Source organism: Maylandia zebra, linkage group LG6, assembly GCF_041146795.1.
Source record: "Maylandia zebra isolate NMK-2024a linkage group LG6, Mzebra_GT3a, whole genome shotgun sequence".
Lineage (NCBI taxonomy): Eukaryota > Metazoa > Chordata > Actinopteri > Cichliformes > Cichlidae > Maylandia > Maylandia zebra.
The window spans coordinates 22,580,145-22,602,116 of record NC_135172.1 but is presented as its reverse complement, the minus strand read 5'-3'; the positions used below and the strand labels follow the sequence as shown (position 1 = coordinate 22,602,116).

Here is a 21,972-nt window from a genome sequence, read left to right as displayed (position 1 = left end):
AATCCCTAAAGTTGCAATTTAAAATTAATTCTTTGCTAAGATGTCTGTTATGAGTGAACACTACAGTGGTTCGTCGCTTGAGTTAGGTGCCTTTTTTATGCTTGAATGATTCATAGCTCAGCGTTGACAAATCCAAAAAAAAGTATTCCTCTGAAAATGTTCAGGTACAAGGACTGGACTGAAAATGAGTGAAAAGCAGCCATCTAAAAAGTTGAAAGACCTTCAAAAAGCAAAATATTTTAAATAAAAGCGGTGGCTCAAGACTTTTGCACAGTACTGTATGTGGCCATTACCACAGAAAAGGGCTGCAATCTTCTGAAACACCACTAGAGGGAGTGCATCTCAAAAAAACATACGCGTGTGTGCCATACTTCAGCCTTTGGTCAAAAATAAAGACCATAAAATACTTAAACAGCTACATGATTCAGTCTGAATTTCCTGACGGATTATAAAAAAATAAATATATGCAGTACAAAATAAAATATCGATATCAAGTAATCCACACTTGTCCACATTATTTATTAGTTACCTCCAAAATAAACACCAGATAAAACAAGATGTCCTACAAGCACAGAAATGCACTCTTATAACACAAGAGGCACCTGTGTGTTGTCACACATTAAACCTCGGAGGACACTGTGTTTAGTTTATTAATAGTGAATTTGGAAAATATGTTGAAAAATCGTACAGTACATATACTCAAGTGAGATTAATCCAACATGTGATGGAGGCACAAAGTAGTGTCATACATAGCAAAATTTACCATACGTTTTCTTTTTTCATTTCTAAAAGTAATAACAGTTCTTTTCTCAAAAAAGGAATAAATACAAAGTAACATGACATAATAAATATGTAGCTTTATCTCAGTAACATACAGTAGAACTGAAAATAGCATTCAATATCATTTAAGCAGACATGAGGTGATTGTGCAATGTGTACAGAGGTAACATAAATATATAAAATAGTGTTAAGTGCTTTTAATACTAAGGGTATTTTAATAATTAAGTAATGGGTACATGTGAAGAACTAATGGCTCAAATGCTTTATGATTTGTGGCTTTTAAAAATACAAGTAAGTCTGTGTAATGTAAAACTGTATATGAATGTAGTTGGCACAGTAGTTTTTATGACACAGATTTGACATCAGTATTATATATATAATAATATCTAGTCTAAATCTAAATTCTCATTTGTTATAATAATCTTGAAGCCAGTGTAATATATTCAGTGTAAAACTATAAATTCTCACATTTGGTGAACAAGGACAATAATGTAAGCTCTACAGTCATTTTCATTAAACTAATTAGTCCAATTTTTACTTACATTTAATATATTCTGTACCTGTAAAATTTAATATGATGATGATAAAATAAAGTATACTCTGAAATTACTTAATTTGGCTATAAATTGTCTTTTTTTTGGGCACGCTTCACACTACACAAACACGGCAGACAAAAATGGAAACTAAAATAAAAATAATCAATAAATGGAAATTGTTTTGTTTATTAAAACCTTTAGTGTGTAGTCTAATACACCACTTTGTATGTATCAAACGTATCAAACTTGACTGCACCAAATACTGTATCACGGACCTCTCGATGAAACGCTACACAGCTATAAAATGTAATGGCAGACCATGGGTACGTAGAGAGAGGCGGGTGTTCGGATAGACAAATGTGTTTCATCATAATAAAAATATCTGCATATGTGTCACCTGATCCAACCCATCCCTGTGTCAAAATGTGACAGGACATGACCGCATTAATGCAATCCTTCGATGAGCCTTAAGCGTCTGTGGGCTTCCTGGAAAGAAACCACACCTTCATTGGCTCCTTCTTTCCTTTCATGGTGACCGGGCCCCGATACTCCAGATGAAACTGAGGGTCGGCATTCTCGGCAGACTGCAAACACCTGCAATACAACGCTACATATCACACAAGCTGCACACTTGCCGTGCTCACGTCCACAGTAACTAGGTTTGTTTTTCCTTATATATGCTTCATGTTTTATGTCTATTAATGGATATTTTATTAAAAGTTAAAAGAATAAAAAAAATTCTAGCAGTACAACTGATCCTGAAAAATAAGGAGACGCTGCTGCTCACCGGTACGTATATTCAGACACGTTTATTTTTCCTTTTTCACCCGTCGTCTCTGTACGGCTTGTGAGGTTGACCGTATTTCCAAAAAGGCAATATCTGGGCATCCTCTGCCCAATGACTCCGGTCACCACCTCTCCTGTGTGGATCCCAATAGTAATCTGAAAAGAAAAGAGAAGAAAACGTGATCGAAGCGCATGTTTACACTTTAACCAAAGCAAAATAAATGCTGCAGTTACCTAAAGACATCCCTGTTTCTTTTCAAATTTGCAAACTTAACTTTAAATACATCTCTGCAGCACAGATCATTAGTTATCTGCTGTACATTTATTTGTAAAACAGCACACAACAAACCTTATTTATTTACTTAATAACTATGGTAACAAAATTTCCTACTTTAAATCCCGTGTACATTATAACTCAAGGACTTGAATAAATAATTTATGCTTTATAGAAATAAATTGCAAGTTTTGTGTTGGCACAAATTCTTAAAGCCATCGACTGACATGTGGTTGGTAAATATAAGGTTGACTTTGCCTGAGGTGTCTCCATGCACAAAATTAAAATTTCCTTGTAGTTTCAAATTTGCAGTAAACAGTTCCAAAAGAAATCCCCGGCAATCAAGAGACTAATATTTACACTTAATCTTATAGGCACTTCAGCGCTTGCTGCCATCAGAGCATGAACATGCCAGGAGTGTTTGGGACAAATGAGAATCTATTTTAAGCCACAGGATCGTGAAATGATTTGAGTCTGTTTCTGCTACTAAGCCAGGCCCCTCTTTAGCCAGTGCCATGTCTGAAAATAAACAGTCTTTTGTTAACCAGACACGATTTTCCAAAGTTAAGTCTCAACAGTCATTGATATAATAACAATCTCCAGCACTCACTTCAACAACTTCTCATTGCTCATTACTTCAGCACAAAAATACATTCCCAGATGCGCAGGTATAATTATTCTAAAATAAAAATGTGTATATATTAAGTGTAATAGAGTAAATGCCTGACACATTAATATGGTGCACTAATATGAGAATTTTCAAACTAATATTAGAAAGCCGACAGCGCTCCAAAAAAATCATCTGTGCCAAAATAACAGATGGAGTGCTTAGAAGCTGAAAAATAATTAAATGTGAAGGAGAACAGTTAGACAGTCAGCGCATCACCACACAGAGATAATCCAACAGCTATATAACAGACATGTTAGAGAGACAAGATGAAATACATGCAATGACATTATTTTCCAGTTAGTCCTTTTTTTGGTCTATTTAATTTGTTTTAAAAAATCCTCTGTGCACTAAAGTCTACACTGTTACGTTCTTAACTGTTACAGCCTGTATGTAAAAATGGAATTATAGTTTTGCATTTTCTAATTAATTTCTCTATTTCATTTCATTTCTACCTTTTTTTAAATTAAGTTTAGTTTTAGTTAGTTTCCAGAGTGTTTTTTTTTTCAGTTTATAATAATATATTTTAGACTTTTTACTAAATTAATTCATGTATGGAAGACATGTGTCGGAGGCAAGATCTAAGAAAATCAGTTACAATAAAAACACATCATTTTTTAAAAGGACTTGACTTACAGTCTCATAGTCATCCAAAGTCTCAATAAACACATCCATCAAAGATATAATAAGATTTTTTCCAAACTATCAAACTAAGCATGTTTGCTTTATATTCTCTTTTTAGTTTAGTTTTCAAAGTTCATTTCAGTTAGCTTTTTTTTTCTTTTCTTAAAAAGTCTATTTTTTATTTGAAGTTTTTTTCCACATCTAGTGTTAGTTTTTAATTTAGCTTTTGTTTACTATAAAAGTCTTGGAGCTGACAGGTCCACAGTAAACTGTCCACAGTGAGTGACTGAGTGTGTTGATTCTCTGCCACCACAATTAAATTTGAACAACATCTGAACTGGCTTTAGACTAGACAGACATATACTACTGCCACACTGAGCTTCAGCAGGTGGAGGTAATGTTTCCTACACCTTCACATTTTCCTTTGCTACCCAATCAAACCAGGACTAATACAGGAAATCTTTCCTCTCACATGCATTAACTTCCCAATTTGGGAGAAATTATTCTTATTAAAACCAATTGTTTTAAAATCAAATCATAAACACACTTTGATTCACTTGTGATGATTCATCGTTGATAATCGCAATCAGCGAGCGAGACCTAAAGATTACACTCGCCACTACTGCCTTAAGGCACAACAAAAGTGACGGCTTTGCTGCGCTCTGGTGTGGTTCAGGCCAGTTACACACCTCACAATTTTTGTAACATGGTGGGCAAGAGTGTTCGAGGAGATCTCTACAGGCACGCCTATAATCTATCAGTGTTGGAAGCAGCTAAAACTATAGAAAAATAAATATATCCTGCTAATTTTCTCAGCAGCAACAGGTATTATTTAAGGTCAAGCAAAAGTACTGTATAAAAAGTTGCTCAGCTCACATTTAGTTGCAATACAATTCCACACAGATAATGAAGTATAATATGCAGAAATGTTTTATTCTGAAACCTGAGATTCATCTCACACCTGCACTGGTTCATCATCCACTTTCACTTGTCCAGCAATCTCCATCATGTCGAGAGCAAGGTGGCAGATCGACTTTGCGTGGTGCGTGCACGGCTCGGGCAGGCCACTAACCGTCATGTACTTATCACCGACTGTTTCCACCTGTATAAAGAAAATAAACCAAAACATTTTCTTATTCTCCACATGAGTGATGTCATGACTTCTTTTTTCTTTTCTGCTTCTATTTACTTTTGCTTCATGTAGAATGATTTGTTCCCACTGCGCAACGGGGGGGTGGGGGGTGTTCCAATGTGCTGTGCAGCCAGAAATAAACTGAAACACCCCGAGATAAACACTTAAACACTTACATCAGCTTTAAGACATTCAGGGACTCTTTAAGCCCTGTTAAAACCCCTGGACCACCTAGCCCTTCAGCTTGTAGAGTAAATATTACTTTTTTTGGTGACCCAGTGCCTGAAGCCAATCTCATGGAAGAGGTCTGTTTGACTTCTGAAAGTGCATTCTTGTCTGAAAGCCTGGAGAGTAAATCTGTTGCACGAGGCCTATAAAATGGTGCAGTGCCATTGTAAAACTACACCCTGTTTAGATGTTGGTACTACCCTAAGTTAACTGATATAAATACTCTGCAACTGAGTTGCATATGCATAATTGCATAATATTATTCAGCAGCTTAGTGCATTACAGCTGCAGAACCAGACCTCCAGAGTAGAAGCAAAACTTCCTCCTTTCAGGCCTTTTTATTGACCACAAATTTACACCAGTATGCAATATTACGTGATGGCAAAGTTCCTGCTTCTGACCTTGTATACATAAGGGTTCTTCCGAGAGTCTGTCAAAATGTCAAAGCGTGTGTAAACATCGTTGAGCAGGTTGACGATCTTGATGGCTCCTTCAGCTGAGGCGTGCTTGCTGCAGAAAGCATTGAACCCGACAATGCCACTAAAGAGGATGGTCACGTTGTCATAGCGCTTTGCCGGCACCGGGCGTTTGTGTCGCAGCTCATTGGCAACAGATGGTGGCAGGACAGAATAGAGCAATCTGAGAAGGAGAAGAGAAATGAACATTCTGAGCGAGAGCACGGTGGTGCTGGGGACGCCGGGCTGAAGTCCGTCCTTTGGATCAGCATTTTGTTTGCACAGACACCACCTTTTGGTCATTTTGCTGTGGAAGCTGCTTTCAGAAAGGAGGGTGGTGTTTCTATGGTAACTGGTTAGATCATGGCTGCCTCTTAAAAGCAAAATACCTTCCTTGATGCATCATAATCTTAGGATGAATGATGCATACAGATGGCAAACTCTAAAATGTATTCATAAAAAAATAGTATATATATACAGCGCTTGAATACATATATTTAAATCTAAAATAGTTAATATTTTATGCACAGCCTTGTACCTCTAAGTTAAAAAGAAGCAAAAACAAAGAGTGATGTAGCATCTAAAAAGGCAACAACAGTGCAGCAGCAGTTCTCTTAAAATTTAGAGAAGCCATGAATTCAAATCAATGTCTGGAGCCCGAGGCAATCTGAGTCCAGAGAATGGTCAGAATAATAACGTGGGAATCCAGTGGGAGAGTGAAAGTCTTTTCCTAAGAGAAGATAAACTGCTACAGCGCTCTTAATAAAGATCACACTCCACCCTTCTCCGTCTCCAGCTGTCACCCACTGCTGTGACAAAATACAATGGCAGGCCTTTTTCTGACAGGGACTGAAGAGAAGCTTAAATATCAGCCCCTGCTTGCCCTGCTGTCATACATCCTTAATGCAACTTTATTGTACTGAGACCTGTGTCTTTCTGTATTGTCGGTGGTTTGCCCTTAAAAGGGAAAACTGGTTAAGGCTTCTCTTTATCTCCCTACTCAAGACTTATAATAAACAATCTTTTTTTATCATTTTTTCCTAGCAAATGAATCATGACAGTGCTATTAGAGATTTATAGTAGTGAATTTGGATACTACACACAACCTACAGATAATGACATAACTAGAAAATGTAAATGACATCATTTAATACTTTCTTTTGTTTAAATAAAGTGAAAAAATGAAGGGAGACAGGCAACATGGGTTAAAGCTGCATATACTAGCTACATTATAATGTCAAAAAACTGACTGAGAATTGGTGGGTATAATACCTGTAATTAATGAATATCTGACCCCACACTGTACTTAAAGACTACTTTAATGAAAATATAAAAACAGTCAAACCTATCTGTCTTTTTCTTTTCGTCCTCCAGGGCTCGGAGTGTGTGCTGGAGGCGATCCGTCAAGATTTCCAGCTCTTGGGTCAGTTTGTACTCCTCACGAAACTGCTCGCCCAGCAGCACCAGGTCGCGCGTGGCGTCATGCAGCGGGATGTCACTTAGGTAGAGTCCCCGCCGTGTAAGATCGTCCAAGTTCATAACACTAACCAGAAAAGTAGGAACAGGTCAACAAAGAGAGGGCAAAAAAAGTGAGAGTCATAAATTATAAGAGATTTTTGCAGAGTGAAGCTGCTGGAAACATTTGATTTGTGTCTTGCTGTTCTTGTTCATATCAAGAGGTGTTATAAATTATACAGGACATAAAAAATGAGACATGAGCAGTGAAATCATCATCCTCTTGTGAGGGCTGAGAGCACTGTAATGTTTCCAGATAAATGCTGCTTTTTGTCTGGTGAGGTCAGACGCTGTGCTGTTCGGATCTTTTCTGGTCAGGTTGCATCTTGTTTTCATTCAGTAGCAGTTAAAGTCCTCCAAGGCAGCAACCTTTAGTGAAAACACTCATCCTACGAGCTGCAAACTGCCTTCAATGTAAGGGGACAAGACCCTTTTAACCCTGCCATCTCCTGGATCGAACAGTTTACTAAAAAATTCTGAATGATTACGTAAGAGCTACAGAGGATAACGTAGGTCACGCTCTGGCGATCTACCAGCCCATTGTCATTTCCAAAAGGCCAAGAGGAAAACACTTCTGAGTATTCTGGGTAATTGCTTGATTAACAGAGTGTGTAACTACATGGAAAAAATAACCTCATTTTCATTAGTGAGATTATAACAGATCTAAATTACAAGTAAATCAAAAACAGATCTTCTGTTGATGTCTCTTCTACTTTTCATCAATCATTTTCTTGCTCTAATTAACTTCACTTAGACGTTTTACACAGAATACTGTACACTATACACTGTTAAAGGATAAGCCTTGTAGTCATCTAGACCAGGGATGTCAAACCACCATATACAGCAATGTTAAACTTCATGAGACCTTACAGCACAGTGAAAACACATAATTGTCTCCTTGGTTTTTGCTAACTGATGTTTTTGATGACTCTGGTGAGCTTCTTTTTTCCCCTGAAGTTAGATCTATTTTTATTGTCGACACTTTGAGTGTGATTTTTGCAATCTTTAATGTTTGCATATGACCAGTATGTCCATTATTCTCAGATTCTGAAGTTAACCTTGTCGTTTAAACACTCTGGCTGTTTGAGGGGACCTAATTAGTCTCCGTGCATCTAGCATCAGCATCGCCAGCTGGACATAAGAAATGCAAAATGCACAACAAAAAACATTATTACAGATGTCCAACAGTATATCATCAGTGAATATCTGGAGGACTTAGACAGAGTACCACCATTAACTCTGTAATAGACTCCTTCTGACAGCAGCTCTGATTCAAAGTAGCATCCACTTCACCTGTGTTACGTTAGCTGTCTTAGATTATGGTTAGACTATATATGCTGAATGTTAAGGTTTGTCTCAGCTCACTGTAATTTGCAGAAATTTTTAGTTTTTTCCAACACTATCATGTAGCATTGCAGCTCTAAAAGTGGAAATTAGTTTCTTATATTTTGGTTGGAAACAAAAACCACAGAAAGAAAAGCACATCGTTAGTAACCTTCATGCATACGAGCAATTAACAGTGAACAAAACTCTTCCTTTAAAAAAATCAGCTTTATTTCAAATATTGGTTTGTCATATTTCTGCATTTACAGAGATAGATTATACTTTGCTGTAAGTCAAAACCTTGAACCTTTAGATTTCAAGATGTCTTCACCTGAAATCTGAGCATTCTCATTCTGTGGGTAAAAGTAACATTTTTCTGGTGTGCACATTCAGTCAAGGCTTCTGCAACTGATGGCTTACCTGGGTGAGCAAAGAAAAAGGATGTTCTCAGCCTCTGGCAAATAAATCATCTGTCCTTTCAGTCTCAGACAGCTGATCTCCACCCCCGTCAGCTCGTCCTCATTCTCTACAGTCTCCACATTCAGCAGGCCCTCCTGTCAGGATTACATCCCTCTTGTGAATATTTCATGATGCAGTGCGTTCATCTCTAAATGTGCTTCCAAACTGGGTGCCAGTTTAGCTCGCACTTTATTTTTAAATCTGGCTTTTCATTTTAAATGTTAAATTTTTCAGCGCTCATTACATTAAATTAATTTTGATTTTATTGTGTAAAGAAAAAAAAAAGTAAACTCCTCTTTTTTGTCAGGGCTTACGTAGCCATGTAGCTTATGCCCCAAGAGTGGCAGTGCTTCAAGGATCAGTCTTGTCACAATTAATCTGAGTATAGCGGTATTATTTTGTCACTTAAGGATTAACCATTCCATGAGAAACCAAACCACACAAATTTTAAATTTGAAACTATTTTCTATTCTTGCTCTATTTTTACCTTGTGACTTTTCATTTGACTTCACACTGACCTCTGTGCTCATAAAATTAGCTTTTCAGATTAGTCTTTTCTCTGTTTCTCCCACAACTTTTTGTCTATTCTGAAAATCAACAAAGGTATATTCTAACTGTGCTGCATGACCCTCTTTGCTCTATGCATAAACATAAGCATTGTAAAACTGTATAGTAACTGTATAGCTTCTATAAATTGTAAGGTTTTACATTTTGTCATCATTGATTTAACAAAAACTGAGATAAAACAATGAGTGAAAAATGCATACACTCAATGACGTTGTAGATTTAGATTCATTTATGGACAGCTCTCTTAAGGTCCAATAATAGCATTTCAGTCAGATTGGGGTCTAGACATCTTCATTCTTTTCTTTTTCAGCCATTCTGATGTAGATTTGCTGTGGTGTGGATCATCATTTGAGGTTGAGTTTGAGCCAAGCTTGAGCTGTTGGGCAGGTTGACTCACATTTGATTCTAGAATACTTTGGATTACAGAGGAGTTCATGGTCGACCCAATGGTGCCTCAAAGGTGCCAAGATCGTGTGGCTACAAAACAAGCCCCAATCATCACCACCATGTGTGACAGTTGGTGAATTAGGTGTTTTGTTGGTTTTCACCTAACTTGGAGATGGGCATTGTTCCAGAGGTCTTGTGGTTTGTTCAGATACAACTTTGCAAATTTAAGCTTTAAGTCATTTCTCTTTAGAGAGAAGAGGCTTTCTCTTGGCAACCCTTCCAGACAACTCATACTTATTCAGTCGCTTTCTAACTGTACTGTCATGAACTTTAACATTAGACATGCAAACTGAAGCCTGTAGAGTTTGAGATGTAGCTCTTGGTTTTTTCTGCAGTTTCTCTGAGCATTCCATGGTCTGACCTTAGGGTGAATAAGCTGGGAAGTCCACTCCTGGGAAGAACTGTCTTGAATGTTTTCCACTTGTGAATAATCTTTCTCACTGCTAAATGATGGATTTTAGAGTGTTTGGAAATGACCAGAAAACCCTTCCCAGAGTTATGAGCAACAGCATTTGCTTCTCTGAGATCATTTCTGATGTCTTTCCTGCTGGGCACTATGTTTACACTCACCTGAATGCTCCATAACAGCAAAGAGCCAGAACTTCTACTTTTATAGAGATGCTCTCATTTGCTGTCAAACAATTGATCGAGTGAATTTGATCATCAACACCTGACTGCTACTTACCCTCTTAATTACTATGAAGCAGCACAGGTACACTTACTTTATCACACAATTTCTGCATTCTGGTTTAGTTTTTTGTTAAATAAGTAATGTATGTAAAAGGTCAGGTGATGTTATTTATCTGAGGTTGTATTTACCCAACTCTAAAACTGGCTAGGGACCATATTATCTTAATTATGTTTTGATACCTAAAACCTTAGAATATAGACATGGTATACTCACTCTTTACTCTTGAATTTACATATTATTTCTATTTGTTTATATGCTCATTGCTCCCTGCATGGCGATTAGCCAAACGGACTCGTGCAAACATACATATTTCATACATACCTTGCTACGAAGAACGAAGACAGTGTTGATGTGGGAAAGGATGCCGTGAAAGCTGAAGTCAATGTGAGGACGTACCAAAGAAAAAACTGAAGGAAGGATACAGGTACCCGGCTGGAGCTATATGATAAAAATATCCATATGTTAGTAACGTTGAATTTATTCTTTATATTAAACTATAGCATTATTATTGATAATAAAAGACAAAGCAAATATTTAAAACATAATTATTTGCTAATTTCTTGAAATTCTGAGTTTGGGAGAACTGAATGTGAATGCAGACCTGTGGCAGGACTCGGTATATGGCGTTCCCACACTGTGTGAGCATCAGGTCCTTGTCAAACATGAGGTGGAATGGAAAGGCCTTGCAAAATGTGTACGGGCTGATTCGAGTCTCCTGCGTGCCGTTCTCTTCAAAGCCATCGAGATCTTCGTAGAACGCCTCTTCCTCTGACTCCTTCTCCTCAATCAGAAATTTGATGTGGTCACACTCCTCATTTTTGGGTTGGATCATCTGCAGCACGTGAAGTTAATCAGTTGATAACATATTGACGACACTGATGCAAGACTAACTTTGTTGCACATCATTAGAGCACTATGACGGCCTTAAAGAGAAATCTGAACCTTAACGTTGCAATTTTCATTTCATAAACATAATACCAATAATACAAATGTTAATTTCGCATTTATTATATAGAATTAGGCGGGTAATAATGACAGAGTCCTGTGGTTTTATGGGCATAAGGCATGCTGACGTCAACCTGGTGTCTCTGCACCCTGTTGCCACAGCAACACTGGCTAATATTTCCAGAAATTGTGTGTCACATTTGGAGCGTCTGTCATTTTCTGTGCTTTCATTATAGAATTGCTGAAAGATATTATCCTGTCTGTATAACATGATTAAGTTTGGGAGAAAATGTCACCGACTGAATGAAGAGGAAAAGCTCAATCTAAACACAGTAGACGTCTGAGGGGAATAACGTGCTGCAGGGAATGGTACAGATTAAGGCTGAGGCTTTGGGTGGCCTACAATTAAAAAAAACAAGCTTAACAGTTTTTAATGCTGGTTTGTTAGAAAATTTTAATTTAGTGCTACTGAGATTAGCCTGGTTAAGTTAACATTTTAAATGTGGCTTGTTCTTCTATTCCCTCAGTCATTTTTGGTTCAGCCGCAGTGAGAGAAAAGTTTAAAAAAAATGAGGAGCAAGAATAAAACTCCTTGGAAGATTCCCACCGTCTCTATGCTAGAGACTCTATATCTTCTAAAAATCTAAAAATATCCTGTGACTCACAGACATTATCCAAAAATTCACTACTCAACTGCAGCTGTCAAAGTGTTCCCATTTGGGTATTTGAGACGTTTCTGTTGTTTAATCTTCACGTTACAGCCTCGCCACTTATATTGTGTGACAGAGACTTACACATTCTGACACAATGCAATGCAGGAACACAAGAGTGCCTTTGAATATTGTACCATAAATTAAAGGGGAGCGAGAAGAAGTCATATCCGTTCATTAGCAGTGACAGAGTGAGCCAAAGAGTCGAAGGTTTCACGATGCACAAAAAGGTAACAAAAGCAACAAAGGAGACCTTCATCTCTATCTCTGTTCCGTGGATTTGCTGAGCGACGGTTTTAATGATGCCAATCACTATGTCTTGCAGGCCTTCTCTCTCCGAGTAATAGTGAAGAATTAGATTGTTTCCTTTCTCTGCATCAGTGCAGCGAAACGAGGGAGCCCTCATCCCGGGATAAATGGTGCCCAGGTGATCGTGGAGAGCATCCAGATTCTGAAAATTCAAATCAAAGAAAAGAATATGTAACAGCCGATTGTAACACCAACCTCTATGTTGTGCAAATAGAAGAAGTTTAAAAGGTGAATAAAAAAATTAAAAGCTCAGCTGGGTGTTCATCATAAAACCTCATTAGACCACATATGACAACAGTAAGTTATCTTTAACTATTATCGCATCATGTGATCACTACTAAAAAGAAAACACATATACACCTGCACAAAGAAGCTGCACTCCCCCACATCACGATTTGCTTCTGCCCTTTGAAGTGCTGCTCCTCCTCTACTTGTTTTTTGTGAAAATGCAGACTGCGGGCCTCATGCAAGAACCAGCTGTACAAACAGATGTCTTACAAACTATGAAGGGATAGGCTCGTTTCTATGCAGGGTGAAAATAGGCTTCTTTCACAGAGTGCGACTTAATCTGAATGAATATGATTAAAAAATCCTAACAAACTTAATGCAAAATGAAGGGCACTACATCATAATCATCCTAGCACACCAATTTACTGAGAAGTACTATTATCAGCATATTTTGTCACAGCTGATTATACATTTTAGTAATTACTGAACACGGGATGGAAAGCTCGTGGATGATGTCTTCTATCATGCTGTTGTACACAGCACTGTTACCCTTCGTACTGTAATAAACGGAAATCTAATAACCCAGCGACTGTTTTCGCTTTGACCTTGCTTTCTTTTTAGTACCTGACATCACACAGCCTAAACTATAATTAGAGCATCACTGTGTTGCACTGAAATATCTACTCTTTCTAGAGGTTTTGAAGTCTTTTAAAAGAATACTGGCATTTCTTAAGTTTGCTGATTTCTGACAACAGAATGCGGCGGCACAGTGAGAAATTGTTCCTTTTATTAAAGAACAGTGTTGTGCAAAAGACTCGAGCCAACCCTCATTTCTTTATATTTTGCTTCCAGGCAGCCAGACATTCTTGTAATCGTTAAAGTGGTCTTGACTGATAGTTCTTCAGGCTTTCTGAAGTTCTTTCAAATAGGACTGCAACTAAAGATAATTTTGGTAGTCGACTAATCTGCCAATTTTTCTTCGATTAGTCGATAAGTCTTATCTCCGTTTCCTGGGCAAACCTCCTGTTCTAAGCTCACCTGCTCTAGTCTGCACACCTGTGAATGTCACCCTGTGATCTCGTCCCACAGCAAATTAAAATAATATAAATTTGAAAATAATCAAATGTATTTTTAACATTACTCAATAGGACTGTCAGAATAAAAATAAAATAAATAAAAATATGAAATAATACAAATTAAAGTGCTACTAGTATTTAAACAAAAGCAAGCATCATCCTGAGAAGTTTCCAATAGGTAAGCTAACATAAGCATCACAGTACAAACATTCACATAAACATGGTATCAACACGATGCACTAACTTAACTTTGGGTGTTTTTTGTGTCTAATATCTTTACCTATATTAGTAAATAGACTGTAGTGAACAGGCCACTTCAAGTAAGTTTATAGAACTGTGATGTTATATATCTAACAATTTCAGCTGTCCTCTTGGCTAGATCTCGCTTGAAAACCACGTTTTTAATGTCAATGACACTTTTTACCAGGATAAATAACAGATATATAAAAGTCACTTAGCCAAAAACTGATTGCAGCATCTACTTTGTATTAGAGATGTTATTTCTGGCTCTAAATTACTTGATATTCTTCATGAGAGATATGATTGACCTATTTTTAACAGTTTTTGGTCAGCAAGTCATTTCTAACAGCTTAAATTCCCACAATCATTTTTGATATGCACTGCAGTAGTGCTATAGTGGAAGGAAAGCTCTGTTTTGCACAGTCTGCATTTAACTTTGTTTGTTTTATGTGAAATGTGTTCACTTTTTTTTTTTTAATCTTTGCTTCCATTTTCTTTTATCCTACTGTTTAGTGGTCGCACTACGTTATTCTTCGTTAGTACTGAGTGCAGTCTTGGCAGACAATATAGACAATACTGCCCCCATGGCTTCCTGTAGTGTATTGCAGTTACAAAAACACATTTAGGTGGTATTAGGATATGACGTGAAAATACAATTCCGCATTGACACATTTTTATAGTCGACTTGATTGATTACACTGATGGATCGTTGCAGCCCTACTTTTAAAGTTGCTTTTTGAACAAAAAACCAAAAACCACAGAAATAAAAAAAACAGCCATAAAATAGTATTTTTGCACCATCAAGGGGGTTCCCAAAGAGCTAGAAAGCTAAGCTGAAAAATGGGTTATCTCAAAAAACTGGACAAGTCGAGGACAAAAGAAGAAATGGCAGACCTAAAAATTATCTACAGCAGTTGAACTTTATCTGAAAGCCATGTCTCAGAAATAGGAAACAATTTAGTAAAGACCTGACACAGGGCCTGAGAGATGTCAATCTACTGTTTGCTGAAGTGTCACTGGAAGGGTGGCTGTTAAGAAGTTATTGTTAAGAAATGAAAACAGGGAGAAAGAACTGAAAATCAGTGGCAACAGGGCTACACAGTGACTGTCTACAGTGATCTGTGATGGATCCAACTTCCAACTTTCAAAGAAGAGTTTTGAATGTCCTTCAAAAAGCCTAAATAACTATTACTGAAGACTACTTTTTTAAGAAAGGTTGTCTCAGAGAGTTCAGGCTGTGTTAAAGAATAAACCTGGTCACAGCATTACAAACTTTCAAGTTGTATTTATACAGTATTTCCATTTATGTTTGCACATCTTTCAATAAATTGCTACACCTGTTTCCTATTTTACTATTAAAATATACAGAACTGAGGGATAGCCCAAGACGTTTGCAGAGTACTGTGCTATAAGTGTTTACTTAACTTGAGGCCTTTATGTTTGCTGATTTCTAGCAGCAGAATCCAGCTGCACAGTGTGAAATTCTTCTTTGTTTTACAGTATAACATTATTTTTTTAAATTTACTGCAAAAGTGGAATCTTACAAATACTCCCCGAACAAACGGTATTTATCAACATGAAACGACCGATTTACAACAATCCAGTGTTTTCACGTGACACCCAAAGCTGATTTATGCGATGTAACATATCCAGCTGACCTTTAAGCTAAAAAAAAAAAAAAGATATAATACAACATAACATTTTTTGTGCTCAGTAAATTCTCGTGTCTTTCAAACTTTACAGCCACAGTGCGTTAAGTCTGGCTTTCTGTTAAAAAGCCTCAAATCTCCAGCCTAAGAACTCTCCAAAACTCAGCAGAAAATATCATCCGAATGTTTTTACAGGCTAAAAACTCAGTGTGATGAATAAAACCTCCTCTCATCTTCAGTTCGCTCGTAAAGGCAAAGAGGAAGACTCTACCTGCAGGAATTCACGAACGTTTGAGCCCAGCACGCGTAAGATGGTGTCATATCCTGACTCCTGGCAAAATTCAAAAAACATCTTGCCAAACATCTGCAAGATCTCTCCCGCATCAACTTCTGCAAAACAAAACAAAAAGCTTAATAAAATCGGGCAAATGTCTGCTAAAGCTTCATTTGTATCCTACATCAAATTACATTTATTTCATTTCCAGGGATTTAAAATCGTGCTGTTACTTACTGAGAACTTTGCTTGCAGCTGCAACAAGATCATATGTTTTGCCATCCTCATATATGATTCTAACGAGGAACTGGCCCTCAATATCAAGCTGAGCCTCCCTCCTGAAAACAAAGGGAAGCTGTTACTCACAAGCTACAGCGAATGTCACAGCAGAAGTAAACAGTCTCGTAGGCAACTTGTTCAGGAAACCACTACCTTTGGCTTTTTTGCAATTGCTTTTCTGTTTACACCAACAACTCGACACCAATGGTTGGGTCTTCTTTCATGATATATATTCAGCTGGAAACATTAAAAAAAGCTTTTGATATTGCTTTGAAGTCCTTGTGTGAATTGCACTGCTGAACAAGCAGAGATAGCTAATCAGGTTTAGATCTACTGCAGGTCCTTTGATACAATGCACTCCAAGCTCCTGAGTACATTTTGCTATTTATATCTTAGAAAATCCAATTTTCACAAAATTGTCAGAAAGCTTAATGAGCTTCTGATTGCAAATATTTAACTGAGTAAACAGGAATGATTTACAGGCCTGACCAGCAACCACAATTTTATCATAATGTGTCACAGCTGGAAAAACATACCGAGCTTTGAAAAAGTAAGAATTCTGATATAAATAACTCAGTTCATGAAAACCTTTAAAAAAGCACATGACGGAACCTGGTAAACTGAGCACTGAGTAACAGTGAGTTACATTTGGAGATGTAACATATAACCCTGAGCTGTAGCATGCTGCGCTGAAGCATGTTTTTTTGTGGTGGCTGGAAAATGACCACTCTGAAAACATTTACAAAAGGCAGCTGCTGCTCACGGGGTCATGCATAGGGCATAGAAGACTACAGATGAAAAATAAACTTCACTTTAAGCCAAATATTTCAACAGCTGAAGAAAATGGCCATTATTCTGGGGAAAGGACTCATTAAGACTAAACCTAAAGTTGACTAAACTTAAAGCTCTTAAAGTGTAAAATTTTTTATTTATGGGATTTTGGTAATTGGAGCACATTTGAATTATACTTTACTGTATATGAATAAACAAAGGATTCGTTAGTTTTGCTGCTGTATCCTTGTCAATCTTTAGTGTCCATATTAAACATATTAAGAGGCAACTGCCTCGAATGCCACCTCAGTCTAAAATGAGATAATAATAAGCTTACTTGATATTGCTCTCAGTATCAGCTCGAATGCTTTAGTTTCAAATCCCACTAAATCAGACACTGCGTCTCTTTCCTAAACAAGGTTTCACTGGCAGAAACCTGCAAACAGCACTTTCATTTGTCATCTAAAGCCACTATGTTCACAGCAGCAGATTGTCATATTAGAGGTCCCACTTATCAGTTTGTTCACAGTGTTATCACAATGTTGTTTGTCAACTCCATGAACTACTTTGCATCTTCACTTTCTAGACATGACAAAAGTACACTCTTTTATAGTTATAGTTCATAGTTATTTTTATACTGGTTTTATTTTTTATCTTTATTTATTTTGTTGTTATTGTTGTTGTTATTTCAGAGTGTGCAATAAAGATTCCTGTCTTTTGATGTGACACTGTGCAGTTGTACTGTCTGGTTAATGCTGATCTTTAGCAATGTTTCAAGTTGCATCTTTAGTGATTCTCCTACTGTTAAGTCATCATGTTTTGTCCAAAGGGGTGTACTTGCAGTTTTTCTTTGAAAAAATGTAAAAAGATCACAAAAAGATATTGCCAGCTTTTTCTGCAAAAAATAAAAATAAAAATAACACATTTACTTAAGTTACATTGTGGTGAAAAAGGCATTTTATTCAGTGACTAATAACATTTTGATTACAATTAAAGCAAACCTACTAGGCCTAAATATAAGAACCTGATAAGAAATGCTTATTTAAAGCAAGAAATGGCAGATGGATTTAGAGAAGAGAGTTTTTTTCTTTTTTTAAATGTTAAACTCCACTAATAAAGTGGATAATCTAAACAGTAAACAGCAATTATGATTATAGTTCCAGAGATCAACCAGTTCTATGAAAAAGTAAGATTACATTTATACTTTAAATATTTCCACTTATAGGTTGCAAATATATTCAAATATAGACAAATATGACAATAATTAGTACTTGAATGTACTTGATATTGGTGATTATTTATGCAGATTTTTACATAAGCAAGATTTTGAAAGCAGAACGATAGGTTTTTGCATTTCTTAGTAGGTTACTTCATCAAACAAGTTTTTTCAGGTCTGTACTGCATAGTTATTGCAGGTATTTACTTGTTACAATTACAAACAAAATGGGAAATAATAATAATAATAATAATAATAATAATAATGGCATTTTGTCACTTCACCAACTAACTTTTGGTGTGAACCTACATGAGCCAACAGAGGGTGGAGGGTAATCGGGTTAATCTGTTCCTGCTGGTAACACTGTGGCAGTGTATGCTGCTGGGCTGGCTGTACAGTATACATTAGGCCTGGCCTGTGTCCTTGTTGTGATCTGAGCTGCTACAGTGTAACCTTTGATACCAACATGGCTGAATAGTAAACACATCCTGAAACTCACTTGATGTCTTCCCACACTTCCGGACCGTAATTCCTCAAAACGAGGAGCTCCAGGGCGTGATTCACAAAACCATACTGTAAAATTTCAAAAACACGAGCAACGTGAGTTATATTTCATGGAACGAACGCAATTTTCTTAAAAAAATATATATGTATAAATTTAAATATGCTCATTACATTAACTATTCTTAAACATTTTATGACCTTTTGTGTTCATGTACGTTCTGTCCAGCCGTTAATATATTTTAATATGAGGATAATCATGGATATTATTGTAAAAACCGCTACATAGCGGTATTCCAACAGGAAACGACAACCGCAAATACACCGTTTCGGGGGGAAAATGCTACTTATTTAATTAGTATTCAAACACAATCGGAAATATTAATGTTAAATACTTACCATGATGTCCGCTGTTTCTCGTTTTCTTTATTTTTGAGCAAAATTATTAGAATCCAGCAAAATCTTCATCGTTTGGTACAGATGCTGACTGTCTCTGGGTCCAGCTCCCGTTTTTCAGTCAGCTTCTTACTGACAGCCAGGCTGTCCAATAACAGATCGGCAATGGCGTTACGTAAGCAGACTTTGACCAATGGCAAAGAAGCTGCTGTTGCCCAAGTGATGCTGGTCAACCTGCACTCTCCGTACATAGTTTCTGCTAAGAGCGTTCAGCTGTAATGCCCTGATAATATATTCTGATAAACATGTTGACAGTTTTTCATTTAAACTTACCTAAAATCATCATTTTGAAAAAGTATGCGGGGTAACAGGCTTTATTATTGATATTAAGGGTAGAAGTACCCAGGTGATACACCTGGAACCACAACTATATATAAATATATTTAAAACAGACCTACTTTTCTTTTTCAAAATAAAGGTCATGCATTTATGTTTCTACTAAACAAAGGCTATAAGTAACGAAATATTAACATAATTAATATTAAGATTAAGAATAGTAAGTGTTGCCTATAGCAAAATACTTCCTAATAACTCTGTATTTTATAAAGGTGTTAGTATTTTAACCTGTCTAGCACACATCAGGGTTGTGTTCATTCTTTCTGCAGCTACACACAGATCCAGATTCATTTCTTTCATGGTCTTATTTTTAAAATGATCCTCACTTTACATGTGCACCTAACATTTTTGTTGCTCTCCATACAGCATTTTAATGCTGTAGCTGGTCACATGAAGTTTAAAAATGTTATATGCTATTGGTCTGATAAAGTCATTATATTTCATTAAGGTGTGATTCAGCGATTTATCAACCCAACACTGGAACTAGCAGGACACCAATGGCATTGGTTGGATTTCTTTTTTATTTATCAATGCAGCGCCTACATGCAGTTTGGTCAGTAATAGAACAAAATGTATTCTCTTTCAAGACAGTATGATAATACACTGAAATACTTTAATAGTTATTTATTATAATAATTTCTTTGTTTACACAACAGGGATTAATAGCAACATAAAAAATAAACAAAAATCAGCGGTATAAGTATCAGCTATCCGACAACGTACAAAACATACATATTAGCCAACAATTTCACAATTCCAATATTTAAATGAGCATGAATCTGAATTGTAAGAAATAGTTTTTGTAATCCCAAATTTAGGAAGCTCATATGTGTTTCTGCCTTGGAATTAATTTTTGTGAAGTTATCATATAAATGTACTGGAGTAAAAAGGGAATTATTCTACTCTGAAATTTAAACTAAAAACACTCAAGTAAAATAAAAGTGCCTGAAATGATACAGAAAAGAAGTAATTGCGTAAATGCCTCTAGTTACTTTTCAATGCATGTACTGCATCATATATATGTCAATAACTTAAGATGACAATTATTCATACAATGCAATGTGCTACAGAGTCATTCATTTAAAACTGTTTGTCAATATTTATTGCACTTTGATTACATTACAATAATGGTTAAAGCACATCATTATGAGTGACATTCATTGTACTCTGGCCGTGTCATATTCCCTCTGTAGCAAAGGAGTGCGATGAAACTCATGTAATAAATATAGTATAAATGTGAGGTGTGGAAAAAGACTAAAAGTATGCACAAACATTACGTATGTTAAGATACTGAGAGTTAGGAATGCTTTATGTTACACAACACACCTAAAAAACAGTGTATATGTTTTTTGTCTGACTCAGAAAGAAATTATTGGTTGTGTTTTATTAAAAAATAAACATAAATAAATAAAAGCATTTGTTTGTAAACCAACATATGATCCTGCCTGTAGAGCTTGCATAAGGCACCTTGATCTGCTCGGCATTGCTTCATTGGTTCAAAGGTTTAATCCTAAACTCTTAATATAGTTTAATTGTTTGTGTTATATGTTATTAAAGAATGTATTTTTATTTATTTATTTATTTTATTATTTGTATGTAATTCTAGGACACATTGCTTTACCAGGTACCTAGTCTGGGCAGTCAGACATTTACAGGTCATCATATCAAAAATGTATTTTTGTAACATAGCCACATTTTACAAGATTAAAAACTTTAATGACTCTTTTTAAAAATTTGTATGCTTTTTGGTGCATTTACTATACATTTTATACTATTTTTTACAGACAACAGTCTTAGAACAACAGTCCCAAAGTCCTCTCTTGACAGCACTTCTATATCTCTGGCAGGAGCTAGAAATGAAAGCTACTTTTATATCATATCAGTTTGCGCAGATGACTCATTCTGGAAGAAAGATGAAGTAAGTTTCTACAACAACTGTACAAATGGATAATTGTACAGAGACAAGACTCATGTTTGACAGTAAACTGACATCTCTGTAATTAAGCAACTGCAAGAGTTTGACTCGAAGACACTATCATCGACATCAACTCAACCAAAACCAAGATATACAAGGTTGTTGCACTGTGTTCACTAGATAGGTTTATATTACTCCATAGCTAACGTTTTTGGGATCTGTCACATGACTTCATTTCATATTCAGTTTTGAAGTTTTGACAGACGCCTCCAAAAAGTAACAAACTCCAGGGATGTCGTCTGGAAAGTTGGCCGGAAGCTCCTGTCTGCTCCTGGGAACAAACACGAACTCTGGGCGACCCTTCAGCAATCTGGGACAAAGAGCGCACAGATAAAAGATGGATCTCAAAACAACGTGGCGAATTATTTGACACAAGAGGAAACACAGTGCTCATCCAAATGTTAAGTTTCCTGTCAAGAGCACTTTGGGTTTTTTGTTATCTGCAACAACCACTTGTGGAAACAAATTATACTGTGCAGAAAGAGAGGTATGCAATTTTATTTGGGGGGTTCTGCCTGAATAG

At 36.4% G+C, this 21,972-nt stretch overlaps 2 protein-coding genes across 3 annotated transcripts in view; both read right to left on the bottom strand.

The window, feature by feature from the left end:
• Positions 1-21,972, bottom strand: part of gucy1a1 (guanylate cyclase 1 soluble subunit alpha 1) — a 250,801-nt gene that overhangs the window by 218,118 nt on the left and 10,711 nt on the right. Inside the window, exon 8 of one of the 2 annotated variants that reach the window (XR_013098953.1) lies at positions 21,084-21,759. Coding sequence is in view for 1 of the 2 variants with exons in the window: in XM_004549485.4 (XP_004549542.1) it covers positions 21,621-21,759 (139 nt within the window). In the remaining variant the exon portion in view is untranslated. Of the gene's footprint in view, positions 1-19,987; positions 21,760-21,972 lie in introns of those variants that run through there. The other variant, XM_004549485.4, reaches the window with a different exon arrangement.
• Positions 491-19,211, bottom strand: gucy1b1 (guanylate cyclase 1 soluble subunit beta 1). Its single transcript, XM_004549486.3, has 13 exons — positions 19,082-19,211; positions 18,681-18,754; positions 16,153-16,253; positions 15,913-16,031; positions 12,393-12,590; positions 11,086-11,316; positions 10,806-10,922; positions 8,741-8,874; positions 6,828-7,025; positions 5,429-5,666; positions 4,629-4,769; positions 2,104-2,258; positions 491-1,910 (listed from the first exon to the last, which is right to left on the bottom strand). The coding sequence occupies exons 1-13, from the start codon at positions 19,082-19,084 to the stop codon at positions 1,784-1,786; spliced, it is 1,836 nt and encodes a 611-aa protein (XP_004549543.1). The 5' UTR covers positions 19,085-19,211; the 3' UTR covers positions 491-1,783.